The sequence below is a fragment of the Mustela putorius genome, unplaced genomic scaffold, assembly GCF_011764305.1.
Source record: "Mustela putorius furo isolate JIRA1106 unplaced genomic scaffold, ASM1176430v1.1 tig00000580_pilon_pilon_pilon, whole genome shotgun sequence".
Taxonomy (NCBI): domain Eukaryota; kingdom Metazoa; phylum Chordata; class Mammalia; order Carnivora; family Mustelidae; genus Mustela; species Mustela putorius.
The window spans coordinates 8983682-8997444 of NW_025421423.1; the positions used below are offsets into that span (position 1 = coordinate 8983682).

General features: G+C 36.0%; 1 protein-coding gene across 1 annotated transcript; it reads right to left on the reverse strand.

The window, feature by feature from the left end:
• Window positions 1–11720: 11720 nt before the first annotated feature.
• LOC101677845 (olfactory receptor 13C9) lies at window positions 11721–12677 on the reverse strand. The gene has a single exon (XM_004747729.1). It carries the CDS (start codon window positions 12675–12677, stop codon window positions 11721–11723), a length of 957 nt encoding a protein of 318 aa, XP_004747786.1.
• Window positions 12678–13763: the final 1086 nt, after the last annotated feature.

Genomic DNA, 13763 nt, shown 5'->3' on the forward strand with positions numbered 1-13763 from the left:
TAAGGAGTCAATCCCATTTACAATTGCATCCAAAACCATAAGATACCTAGGAATAAACCTAACCAAAGAGACACAGAATCTATACTCAGAAAACTATAAAGTACTCATGAAAGAAATTGAGGAAGACACAAAGAAATGGAAAAATGTTCCATGCTCCTGGATTAGCTAGGAATTTTTTAATATGCTTAGCTTCTGTGTTGTTTATAGCCGATAATTTGTATAAATTGTCAATATTATTAATTGACCTGTCTTTATCATGTTTTGTAGTTTAAATTCCACTTTTATGATATTGCTATTACATTCCTGCCTTCTTTTAGTTTGCTTTTGCCTGCTCTTGTGCATCCCTTTATTTTCAACTTTTCTTTCTCACTTTGTTGCGTATACTACTTATAAGTAACATATATCTGGGTTTAAATTTCATTCTGGAACACTGAAAAGAAATTTAAAAATAAATAAAATTTTTTAAAAAAATGTTTTCAATCTCCTTTTACAGTCTCTGTCTTTCATGACAGCATCCAGTCCATTCACTTTAAAAATACAATTATTGGGGCACCTGGGTGGCTCAGTGTGTTAAAGCCTCTGCCTTCAGCTCGGGTCATGATCCCAGGGTCTTGAGATGTAGCACCGCATTGGGCTCTCTGCTCAGTGAGGAACTTGCTTCCCCCTCTCTCACTGCCTGCCCCTCTGCCTACTTGTGATCTCTGTCTGTCAAATAAATAAATAAAATTTTTAAAAAATAAAAAATAAAAATACAATTATTAATGAACTTCATTACTTTCTTTCCATACACTTAATTTTTATTATTTATTTATTTTGCATTACTGCATTCTCTTTTTTTCTAGTTACTTATTTTCATTAGTTAAGGTGTCATTTACTATTTGTTTTCATTAACTTGAACACTCTACTCACTTTTGGCATTCCGTATGTAGATTCCTTCTCTTTCACCATGCTCATAATTTGACTTATAAGAACCAACATTTTGTTCATAAAATTAACTATTTTTCCACTAGAGTATTGTCTAATATCCTAAGTTATCCTTCAAACACTAAATGAAGACAGAACTGCAAGAATACTTTTATTCCTCTGTCTGTATCCTCAAATTCACAAATAGTGAGATAATGTAGACGTGTTTATAATTTCCTTACAATGCATCTTTTTGAGAGTTCTTTATCAGCTCTTACAATTACATATTTGGACAGTTTTTATCAATGTATTTACCTCTCTATATACCTACTCATTGATCACCATCAGTTCTTCCCCCTTCTCTTTCTCTTCTATTCTGAATCTTCAGGACTGTATTTTAATTCACATTTTGGTTCTGTTAGAGTACATTTGCAGAATTTTCCTCAGATGAAAATGTAATATATTATCTAAATTCTTATAGATCATCAAATAACTTCCTTTTTTTTAATTGCATAAATTATTATAATGCATAATTTTCCACCAAATTCTACATCTAAGACTATAGCCTAAGGATATAATATACATAATAGTATATGATATATAGTACATAGTTACATATTATATACAACAAATATATGTATGACCTATAATAAGTTTATCAGTAAAAAATATTTATTAGTCATATACATACATATGTATATATGAATTGTGCCTATTAATTGACATCTTTATGTTAGTTGGTACATTAAAGTTTAGATAATAAAAACTATATATAAAGGTGTATATATATAAACATATATATAAATTATATATATACATATATGTATGTTTCTATTCTGAAAAAAGTTTTTAAGAAACTCAGGGACCAAAATCATAGAGAGACCTGAGAATTTTCCTAACATCTCTGTGATCCATTCTTTTAGGTGGCTATGCACTGGTATCTCATAGAGACAAAGCATGGTGTCACCTCTAATGACTTGCTGCCTAAGGGTGAGGAGACAGAAACTCCTGCACATTCTCAGTGGATACACAAATTAGTACATCTTCTGAGGAGGACAATTTGGCAATATTTATAAAAATCACCAAAGCATACATGTAAACTTTGACCACAGATTTACTTCTAGGTAATCCTCATCAGTTATGCCTGGCACATGAATAAAGTGATTTACATATACATTGATTCATTAAAGTACTGTTTGTATTAATAGATGCATAAAAAATTCAAATGCCCAGGAAAAGGGGACATAGAAATAATGCAATACTATTCTGCTGTCAAAAAGAACATGGGGCTTTTTATGTATTGATGTGGAAAGATCTTTAAGAAATATTAAGTGGAGTGGCACCTGGGAGGCTCAGTCAGTTAAGTGTCTGACTCTTGGTTTCAGCTCAGGTGGTGATCTCAGAATCGTGGGATCAAGCCCTGCATTGGGCTCTGTACTCAGTGTAGAGTCTGGTTCAAATTCTTACTCCCTCCGCACCCGCGCCACCCTTGCCCCACTCCACTCACTTTCACATGCTCTCTCTCTAAAGTCAATCAATCAATCTTTTCAAATAAGAAATAGCAATTGAAAAAGTAATGTTCAGTATATATGACACACTAACATTTGTGTAAAAAAGAGTATATATATACGTGTGATACATATACATAAACACATTTTGCTCACACATAGAATATCTTTAGAAAAAGAAAAAAGAATAGTTATCTCCAGAAAAGGAAATGGATAGCTTATGAGCTTATTAACAGGAGTGGAAGGTAGGCTATATACTATACCTCTTTTAGTACTTTTCAAAATTTTGGCACTTTATGACTATATTGCTTATTCATAAAATAAACAACATATTCATACAACAAACAACATTTAAGCTTTTGAGATTCACCTTTCATTCACTTTTCTAGTGGTATAATATATCAAACTATCTCCTGCCATAGGACACAACCCTGTATATTTTTTGTTGTTGTTGTTGTTTAATTTTCAGCATAACAGTATTCCTTGTTTTTGCACCACACCCAGTGCTCCAAGCAATCCATGCCCTCTCTAATACCCACCACCTGGTTCCCCCAACCTCCCACCCCCTGCCGCTTCAAAACCCTCAGATTGTTTTTCTGAGGCCATAGACTCTCATGGTTCACCTCCCCTTCTAACTTCCCCCAACTCCCTTCTCCTCTCTAAATCCCCTTGTCCTCCGTGTTATTCCTTATGATCCACAAATAAGTGAAACCATATGATAATTGACTCTCTCTGTTTGACTTATTTCACTCAGCATAATCTCTTCCAGTCCCATCCATGTTGATACAAAAGTTGGGTATTCATCCTTTCTGATGGAGGCATAATACTCCATAGTGTATATGGACCACATCTTCCTTATCCATTTGTCCGTTGAAGGGCATCTTGGTTCTTTCCACAGTTTGGCGACCGTGGCCATTGCTGCTATAAACATTGGGGTACAGATGGCCCTTCTTTCTACTACATCTGTATCTTTGGGGTAAATACCCAGTAGTGCAATTGCAGGATCATAGGGAAGCTCTATTTTTAATTTCTTGAGGAATCTCCACACTGTTCTCCAAAGTGGCTGCACCAACTTGCATTCCCACCAACAGTGGAAGAGGGTTCCCTTTTCTCCACATCCCCTGCAACACATGTTGTTTCCTGTCTTGCTAATTTGGGCCATTCTAACTGGTCTAAGGTGATATCTCAATGTGGTTTTGATTTGAATCTCCCTGATGGCTAGCGATGATGAACATTTTTTCATATGTCTGATAGCCATTTGTATGTCTTCCTTGGAGAAGTGTCTGTTCATATCTTCTGCCCACTTGTTGATATGATTGTCTGTTTTGTGTGTGTTGAGTTTGAGGAGTTCTTCATAGATCCTGAATATCAACCTTTTGTCTGTACTGTCATTTGCAAATATCTTCTCCCATTCCGTGGGTTGCCTGTTTTCTTGACTGTTTCCTTTGCTGTGCAGAAGCTTTTGATTTTGATGAAGTCTCAAAAGTTTATTTTTGCTTTTGTTTCCTTTGCCTTTAGAGACATATCTTTAAAGAAGTTGCTGTAGCTGATATTGAAGAAATTACTGCCTATGTTCTCCTCTAGGATTCTGATGTATTCCTGTCTTACGTTGAGGTCTTTTATCCATTTTGAGTTTATCTTTGTGCATAGTGTAAGAGAATGGTCGAGTTTCATTCTTCTACATATAGCTGTCCAGTTTTCCCAGCACCATTTATTGAAGAGACTGTCTTTTTTCCATTATATATTGTTTCCTGTTTTGTCGAAGATTATTTGCCCATAGAGTTGAGGGTCCATATCTGGGCTATCTACTCTGTTCCACTGGTCTATGTGTCTGTTTTTATGCCAGTACCATGCTATCTTGGTGATCACAGTTTTATAGTAAAGTTAAAATAATTTTCAAACCCTGTATGTTTGAAAATTATTCTAACTTGTTCAGTATTATATACTAGATGGGAATTGAAGACTCAAAGATACTTTACATAAAGTTACATTCTCAATACTCAGGACCCTTTACCTAGTATCATAAGGATTTCCAGGCCCATAACCATCTCCAGTTCTACCATCAGGCTCTAAGCTATTCTTTGACCTGATTAAGGATCTGTTCTTCTATCCAATGTCATTTCCTTTCCATTAAATGCATTTCTGCTTTGATGAGCTAGTAAAAGTCCTCAAACAAAATTACAGCTCAATAAACGCTCGCTATTATTCTTGTTCCATTCTCATGACCCAAGAGTCCTCCCTTTTCAGAAGCCTTTGTCTACTTAACTTTTTTTTTTCCAGGACATAATTAGCCTCCTTGGGATCACCCAAAGCCCAATCTGATTTTCCTATTCTAAACTCCTCTTTTCCACAGATTTTAAAATTCTTTAACTTTTTATAAGATTTTCATTTTAAAGAGTTTTTCAGATTTTCTAGGTTAAGTCTCGAACCACTTGAGATCCTAAAGGGTATTAGATACACGAGTGATTTTTGAGTAGTAGAGATTATATGCACACCTATAAAAATGATCTCTGTAAATTCCATTAGCTATCTCCATGCCATGTATTCTATCAAGCACATTTCATAATATTGCCAAGAACAGAGGCCTTGGAAGCAGGCTAAGGTCAAATGCCATCTCTACCCCCTATTAACTAGATGGCCTAGGCATGTTTCTGACCATCACCATTCCTAGCTATAGAATGAAGACAAAAACACCTAACCCTGTTATTTGTTGATAAGATTAAATGAGCTGGTATATGTAATTCAATTAGTACAACAGTGAATCCCATTGTTAGTTGTTTCCTTCATGCCTCTTTGTTAATTTCTTCTCTCTGTTACACCCTTTTTACATCTCTGAAATAGTCATCATTTCTTTCCATAAGATCAGGTATATGTAGCTTAAAAGCTTAATCAGATCACACACAGCATTCTAACAGATGGTATAATTTTCATCCTACATACAAATTCTAATACACTTTATCGCACTCACTCTCAGCCTCTGGAAACCAGCAAATTAGGTACCAAAAAGGAAAAATCATCCAAAAAATCTTATATCAAATTTAATTCACTCCACAAAAAAATAGGGTTCTAGTAAGATACCAGGGTGTTCCTTGTCTTAAAACGTATGACTAACTTTTTTTTACTAAGACTATTTTAACACTTTAACAAGCCTCTTAACATAAAAAGAAAGAAAAGTTACTCACTTTTACAACTATAACCTCATGATTGAAAAACAAATATTCAAAATAGTCACTAATACTGCATGCAAACACCAATGCTGCATAGAATAATGCCCAAGCAGGTCTCTTTCTGGGTACACACAGTTTTAGTAAATTATCTTTTTCAGGTCTCGGGAAATTATAATGTTCAGGGTTTTTTTTTTTATCCAAATTGGTCATAGTATCCTCCTCATATGTAATCTCTGTATAAAGAACAGAACCTGGCATATAGTTCACCTTGTTATCCGTTGACTGAACCAAATAGAACTGAGTATTGCTAGGGAACCAAGGAAGACTTGTTATTAATTTTATAGTACAGAACACATAGTCTACTATAAACCCTGTAGTGAGCCTCAATTAGCTCAAGTAGGTAATGGTGTCCAAATACTTTGTAATGCACTAAAAAGCTACACATTAATAAAAAGTAATTAATAACTGCTGGGCAAATTCCTTTCAGTTTGTTGTTGCACAATGGCTTTTGCATGCAGAAGTGTTCTTTTGGTCTTAAAGCTCTTTCTTCCCCACTACATCTCAGTGAATAGAGCTCTAAACTCTATTTCTAACAGTCTCTCCTCAGTGAAGAAAAAATTCCATTTTCAAACTTGGCACCTTTCACCCATCAGTCCAATTCTTGCTTATAGATGATGAGTTTGTTTCCTGTCTTTGCAGTAACTTACCTTCAAACCAGACACTGCCTATCCTTCTAGGTTGCAGCAACAACAGATAATTTCATCGTTTTTCTATTGGCAGCCAATCTTTATAACTCCTCATTAGTAGCTGAGGCTCCAAAGAGGCAGTTCCTGGTGAGTAATCATTTTGTCATAGAAATTCTTTGATTGTTTGACATTTGTAGAAAAATGATTGTTACAAGCGTGATTATGGAGATAAATTCTTCTAGATCAAAGGAAGCACCATTATATTCCTCCATTTAAAAAAAAAAAAAAGGAAGAAAATTAACAGCCGTTAATTTCAGGAACGGGGCAATGTGCCCATGAAGCCTAGATTGAAATACTGTCCCATTGTGGAGACCCACAAATAACTAAAGAATCAGCTCCGTGCTTTTAGACACAATTTAAATGTTCTTAAGGACTTCTCTAAATCTTTGTGTACAACATTAAATTGCTTCATGATTGAAATATGGATAAAATGTATGAGACTTCAGAAATAAAGCCCTAAAGACCTAATTACAGGAGGCCTATTACTCTGTTTCACACAAAAATCATAAAGGAGCTCATGTATTGTCATCAAAATTTCCCAGCTGAATTATCTCTCAATCTTTCCATCTTTCTCCTTCTCTCTTACACATATACAAACACACATACACACACACAAATGCATACATGTGCACACTCACACTCAACCATTTTAGAAGTATGGATTATTTCCTATACAATTTTAAGTTTACTTTATAATTTAGCTTCTAGTAAAAGTTGACTTTTTTAATAAATATATTTTACATTGCAAATATTCCTAAAGAAATACACACTCTTAAAAGAAGGAAGAATTTTCTTTTCTTGAAGGAAGGAAGACGGGAAAAGATTAGGCAAGAAAGGAAAAGATATAGTCAGGTAATACATAAAGGTTTAAAAAACGAGGTTGAAAATAAATTATAACTAAACAACTTAGTGATAACCATAGTTCAGAAAGGAGCCTGATTTTCATTATAAAACATGTAATAGGGTGGCTTGTGTGGCTCAGTCGGTTAATCTTAGCCCAGGTCTAGATGTCAGGGTCATGAGTTCAAGCCCCACATTGGGCTCTACACTGGGCATGGAGCCTACTTTAAAAAAAGATTAAAAAAATATAATAAATCAAGCTAAAATCATTTGCTCTTCTGAGCATCCAAAGACACACCTTAAAGCTAGATACTTTTGAATGATCTTTAAAAATTTTTTTTCAAGATTTATTTATTTGGGGGGGGCAGACAGAGAGGGAAAGAACCTCAAGCAGACTCCTGGCTGAGTGTGGAGCCAGACGTTGGGCTTGATCAAGATTATGACCTATGCTTAAATAAATAAAAATCTTAAAAAAAAGTGGGGGAGGGGAACGCCTGGGTGGCTCAGTCGGTTAATCTGCTGCCTTTGGCTCGGGTCATGATCTCAGGGTCCTGGGATCAAGTCCCACATCGGGCTCTCTGCTCAGAAGGGAGCCTGCTTCCCTTCCTCTCTCTCTGCCTGCCTTTCTGCCTACTTGTGATCTCTCTCTGTCAAATAAATAAATAAAAATCTTTTAAAAAAAAAGATTACGACCTATGCTGAATTGAACAGTCAGATGCTTAAACAACTGAGCCCCCCAGGAGCCTCCTTAAATTTATTTTTAACAAAATAAGTTCAAGTTACTGAAATATCAAAATAAGTTCATTTTATTTATGGAAACAACTTCAAATTCCTTCATAAATGAAATATTTTAACAAAACAAGTTCAAATTATTTTGTTAAAATAGAATCCAGAACATTTAAATTCTGTCTTTGATTTCATCAAAATAAATGAAGATTCTTATGAATCTAAAAGGTAACACTAATTTATGCTCCCACCAGTGTTACAGTGTTGCCGATTTTTTCTTGCTCTTATCATCACTGAATACTGACAAATAGCTTAGGGTTTCTTTTTTCTAATCTAAAGGACATAAAAATAGTATCTCATCATTGCTTTAAGTGAAATTTTTAATTACTAGAGAAATTTAACTTGAGTGTATGGTTTTTTTTTAATTTTTTATTTTTTATAAACATATATTTTTATCCCCAGGGGTACAGGTCTGTGAATCACCAGGTTTACACACTTCACAGCACTCACCAAAGCACATACCCTCCCCAATGTCCATAATCCCACCCCCTTCTCCCAACCCCCCTCCCCCCAGCAACCCTCAGTTTGTTTTGTGAAATTAAGAGTCACTTATGGTTTGTCTCCCTCCCAATCCCATCTTGTTTCATTTATTCTTCTCGTACCCACTTAAGCCCCCATGTTGCATCACCACTTCCTCATATCAGGGAGATCATATGATAGTTGTCTTTCTCTGCTTGACTTATTTCGCTAAGCATGATACCCTCTAGTTCCATCCATGTTGTCGCAAATGGCAAGATTTCGTTTCTTTTGGTGGCTGCATAGTATTCCATTGTGTATATATACCACATCTTCTTGATCCATTCATCTGCTGATGGACTAGTGTATGTTTTAATATTTTCTTTTATGTGTTCTGTACTCATGTCTTTTTTTTTTTTTTACTTTTTTTAAAAATTTCTTTTCAGCGTAACAGAATTCATTGTTTTTGCACCACACCCAGTGCTGCATGCAATGTGTGCCCTCCATAATATCCACCACCTGGCTCCCCCAACCTCCCACCCCCGCCCCTTCAAAACCCTCAGGTTGTTTTTCATAGTCCATAGTCTCTCATGGTTCATCTCCCCCTCCAATTTCCCTCAATTCCCTTCTCCTCTCCATCTCCCCATGTCCTCCGTGTTATTTGTTATGCTCCACAAATAAGTGAAACCATATGATAATTGACTCTCTCTGTTTGACTTATTTCACTCAGCATAATCTCTTCCAGTCCCGTCCATGTTGATACAAAAGTTGGGTATTCATCCTTTCTGATGGAGGCATAATACTCCATAGTGTATATGGACCACATCTTCCTTATCCATTTGTCCGTTGAAGGGCATCTTGGTTCTTTCCACAGTTTGGCGACCGTGGCGATTGCTGCTATAAACATTGGGGTACAGATGGCCCTTCTTTTCACAACATCTGTATCTTTGGGGTAAATACCCAGGAGTGCAATTGCAGGATCATAGGGAAGATCTATTTTTAATTTCTTAAGGAATCTCCACATTGTTCTCCAATGTACTCATGTCTTTTACCCATGTTTCTATTTGGTGCTTTATATTTTCTGATAACCTCTGTTTACATGACACTTGTTGCACACCTACTCAATGAAGATGATAGTAAGAATATCTGTGAATATAAAAATGCCCAAGACTCAGTCTCTACCTGTCCAATAGGTAGTGAGAAAAATATAATCACATGATTTCAATAAAAGGGGATAACTGCTGTAACTAAAATGACGGTTTAGTGTGTTATGGAAGTATAAATGACAAGTGACTCAGAATCAAGACAATTTCCAGGACATGTAGTGATAACATATTTGCCCAGCAAATGTAAACACATGGGTACATCAAGACAAATGACTCGCCTTTTTTTTCTTCAGACCTTCAGACCTTTATTCTACAATGCTGAGAGAGAGAAAACACTCCTGGTCTTTTCCTATGGGAAGAAATATGCATATTAGAATTTCTACTTGGGGCGCCTGTCAGTTGGTTAAGCAGCTGCCTTTGGCTCAGGTCAAGATCCCAGGGCCCTGGGCTGGAGCCCCACACGGGGTTCCTTGCTCAGTGGGGAGCCTGCTTCTCCACTGCCTGCTGCTCCCCTTGCTTGTGCTTGCTCTCTGTCTTTCTCTCTCCCTTGCTCTGTGTCAAATAAATATATATTTTTTAATTTTCTACTTGCTTTAATTTTCTATAAAAAATTTGTAAGTCTGATATAAGACCAGAACCTAGATCTGTCACCCCAAAAAGCATGGAAGCAGTTGATTTTAGGCTCTGAGAAAAAAAACAAAAGTAGAGTCTGAGTATCCAAGATGGCCTATAGGTCAAATACAATATGCTTGACTCCAGAGGTTTTCCACCTACCTGAAACTCTTAAGGAGAAAAAAGTCCTATGAGAATGTATATGGAAACTAATAGGTTTTTATAGTGTATTTCACCAAGGTGTGAAACTGATACATCAATAGTCATAATAGACTTTGTCATCAGATTTAATCTGTGAATAACTATGATTGAAGCTGGAGATAATTAAAAAGAGTTTATGACTGGTATTCCTGCCACTAAAATTAAAATTGAATTTGGAAAAGTGACATTAATATATACCCAAATCCCAAAAATATTTATTTGCCTATGTAAAACACGTTAATGTCCAACATCCTCTGAATTCACTGTTCCATCAATGTAAAATTTATCCAGCCAAATGGATTTCCTAGAATGTGCCTCACTCCTGAACACACACTCTCTCCCCTGTAAATTAGAAATGTTCTTCAAATAGAGTAAAAATTTGAGAAGAAAGCCAAGGTAAATTGAGATAATGTCACATCCTGTCTGACATCCCTCAATCTTCTACTCAGACCTCAGATTACTAAGGTCACAAAGTTATTAGTAACAGAGACAAGACATTGATGCAGGCCTACACCAAAAATCAAGAACTTAGAGCTTCTTCTAAGTTTTGGAAAATATTGGAATGACCTCAGGATATCAAAGAAATGTGGCTTCTTCTAAATGGGCACGGGTATGACCCCACCCAAACGAACACTTGTCCACATTATTATCTAGACCAGTAGACTGCTTTCCTAACCCAGTTTTAATTTTGTAAAATTTTCTTTATGCTAGTGCTAATATGTAAGCTGAAACATAGAAAGGAGATAAAACAAGGATATCCTAATTGATTGCATAGGCTCTACCCTTAAGGTCCATTTATCCATTCCCTCGATAGTCCCAAATGCTTAGCACCCTTAGTTATACAGAAAAACATTCCAAGTATTGAGCAAGAAAATAGTCTCTAAAGACTTAGGAGGATTTTGAGATTAGTGTGAAACTACAACACAAGGCTCTCCACTGGAGAATATGGGTATACTATTTGGGGGTCTTTCTGATTTGCTTTTTTCACACACAAAAAAGAGCTGCTTCTTTATTTTGAAAGATTTGATGAAGTGATGCTTATGAAATAGGACTATGTAAAAAAGTGAACATAAAATGACATATAATATCCAATTCCAAAACTGCAATATATATAGAATATGGAAGATATTGTTCAAAATGATTGAAAGTAGCCATCTCCTAGTATTAGAATAATAGGTGATCTCTTTATTTTCCTCACATTACTGTCCTGTATCTTGCAAATTCTCTCTAATGAGCATGTAATGATACTGTAAAGCTGTATGTCATCAAAAAATTAAATTAAATTAAAATTAAATAATATATGAAACTACAAAAAAGTAAAATTAACCAAAATTCTAACATAATTCTAAAGTTTCAACAATGTCCAGTGTGTTCACAATTCAAGACCTTTTCCATTCACTTGCTAAATAACCTTCTGCTAAATAGATATTTCATTGCCTCCTTCACATCCTTGTTTCTGAGACTATAGATTAAAGGATTCATCATGGGAGTCATAACCCCATAGAACAGAGATATAAGTTTGTCTGTAGCATCCAACTCAACTGAATTAAGTGTCTCTGTAGACTTGGGCTTCATGTACATGAAGAGAATGGTTCCATAGAATATTATCACCACAGTCAGGTGGGCTGAGCAGGTGGAGAAAGCTTTGCTTCTCCCCTCAGAAGTAGGGATCTTGAGGATGCTAGAGATGATTAATGAGTAAGAGATGACAATCAAAAGCAGGGGCATCAAAGTGAATAATGTTGTGGCCACAAGCATGATGAACTCATTGCCTGAGATGTCAGCACAGGCCAGTTTCATGACAGCCAGAATTTCACAGGAGAAGTGATTGATGATGTTATTCCTACAGAAAGGCAATTGTACTACAAACACAGTTTGTACTGCAGAGTTGATGACTCCTATGATCCAGGTCCCAGCTGCCATGGGCACAAAGGAATCCTTGCTTATGATGACAGGGTATCTTAGGGGGTTGCAGATAGCCACATACCGGTCAAAGGCCATCATGCCCAGGAGCACACACTCTGTTGTCCCCATGGCCAGGCCAAGGAACATCTGCACCGCACAGCCAGAGAAGGAGATGGTCTTTCTCTCTGAGAGGAAGCTCACCAGCGTGGAGGGAATGGAGGTGCTGGTGTAGCAGATGTCCAAGAAGGAGAGGTTCCCCAGGAAGAAGTACATAGGGGTGTGAAGGTGGGAGTCCAAGATGCTGATTAAAATAAGGGTGCCATTGCCCAGAAGGATGACAACATACATTATTAAGATTAGCACAAAAAAGAGTAGCTCAAGACTTGGGAAACCAGAAAGCCCCTTTAAGAAGAATTCCACCAGAATGGTTTGATTTTCCCATTCCATTTTACTTCCTCTTACCCGTAAGAATTCAAAGAAATTTTTAAGCATAATAATTGATCTATCCCAGTAAGTCCAAGTTCACCAATGCATATATAAATATTTGCCATGGACCCAATGAGAAGGAAGAAGGAAAATAAAGGGGAAGAAGAGAGAAAAAGTAAAAAAGTGAAATAAACAGCTGGGAAGTGAAGTTTGAAGAAGAATCTATTGTATTCACCATTCTGGACCAGCAATTTTTGAGGCTGATTTCACACATCACCTCACTTAAACCCCACACGTATGATCATTTTAAAAGTAAGAAATTAATCTAAGCTAACCAAAGAGAGTTTAAGCCTAAAGTTATATAATTAATATGTTGCAAAGCCTAGGCCCCAACTCAAGCCTGCTTGTCATCCCTAATTATCTGAAATGTTTTATGAACTATAAAAGCAATAAGGAATGCATTATATCAGAGATTTGGTTAGCTAACTTGTAAAAATAGCCTGACTCCTAGTCGAAAAGACTCAATAATAATCAATTGCATATTAAAAAATGGAAAGAAGCATGTTAATCAGATGGGACAATGGTCAGCAATAAACCCAACCAGTGTTCATTAACTGTGTGATTGCCTCAAAAACAAGTATGAATCCTTTAAAACCCAGTTATATGAATTCTTCTTGTTACAACAAATATCCTTTTTTTGGTGTGAGATAGAACAAAATCATAATAATTATTATACAGTAAAATATATAGTAAAATTGATTTTATCTCTTTTAGTATATAGTTCTATGACTATTAAAATGTATATAGATTCATGTACCTATTGCCAAAATCAGAACACAGAACTTGTCTATCACCCTAAACACTCCCTTGTGCTATCCCTTTGTTAGTCCCTCCTTTCACCTACTCATAAATCTTGCAAAGACTAAATTGCTTTTTATTCTACAGTTTTACCATTTCCAGAATATCATATTAAAGGAACCATATGAGCCACCGGTCTCCGGCCTCTTTCTCTTAGCATAAAGATTTTGAGCTCCATCCAGGACTTAATTGCTGAGTAGCATTCCACTGTATGGATGTACTGGAGTTTCTTTATTTACCTGTTAAAAG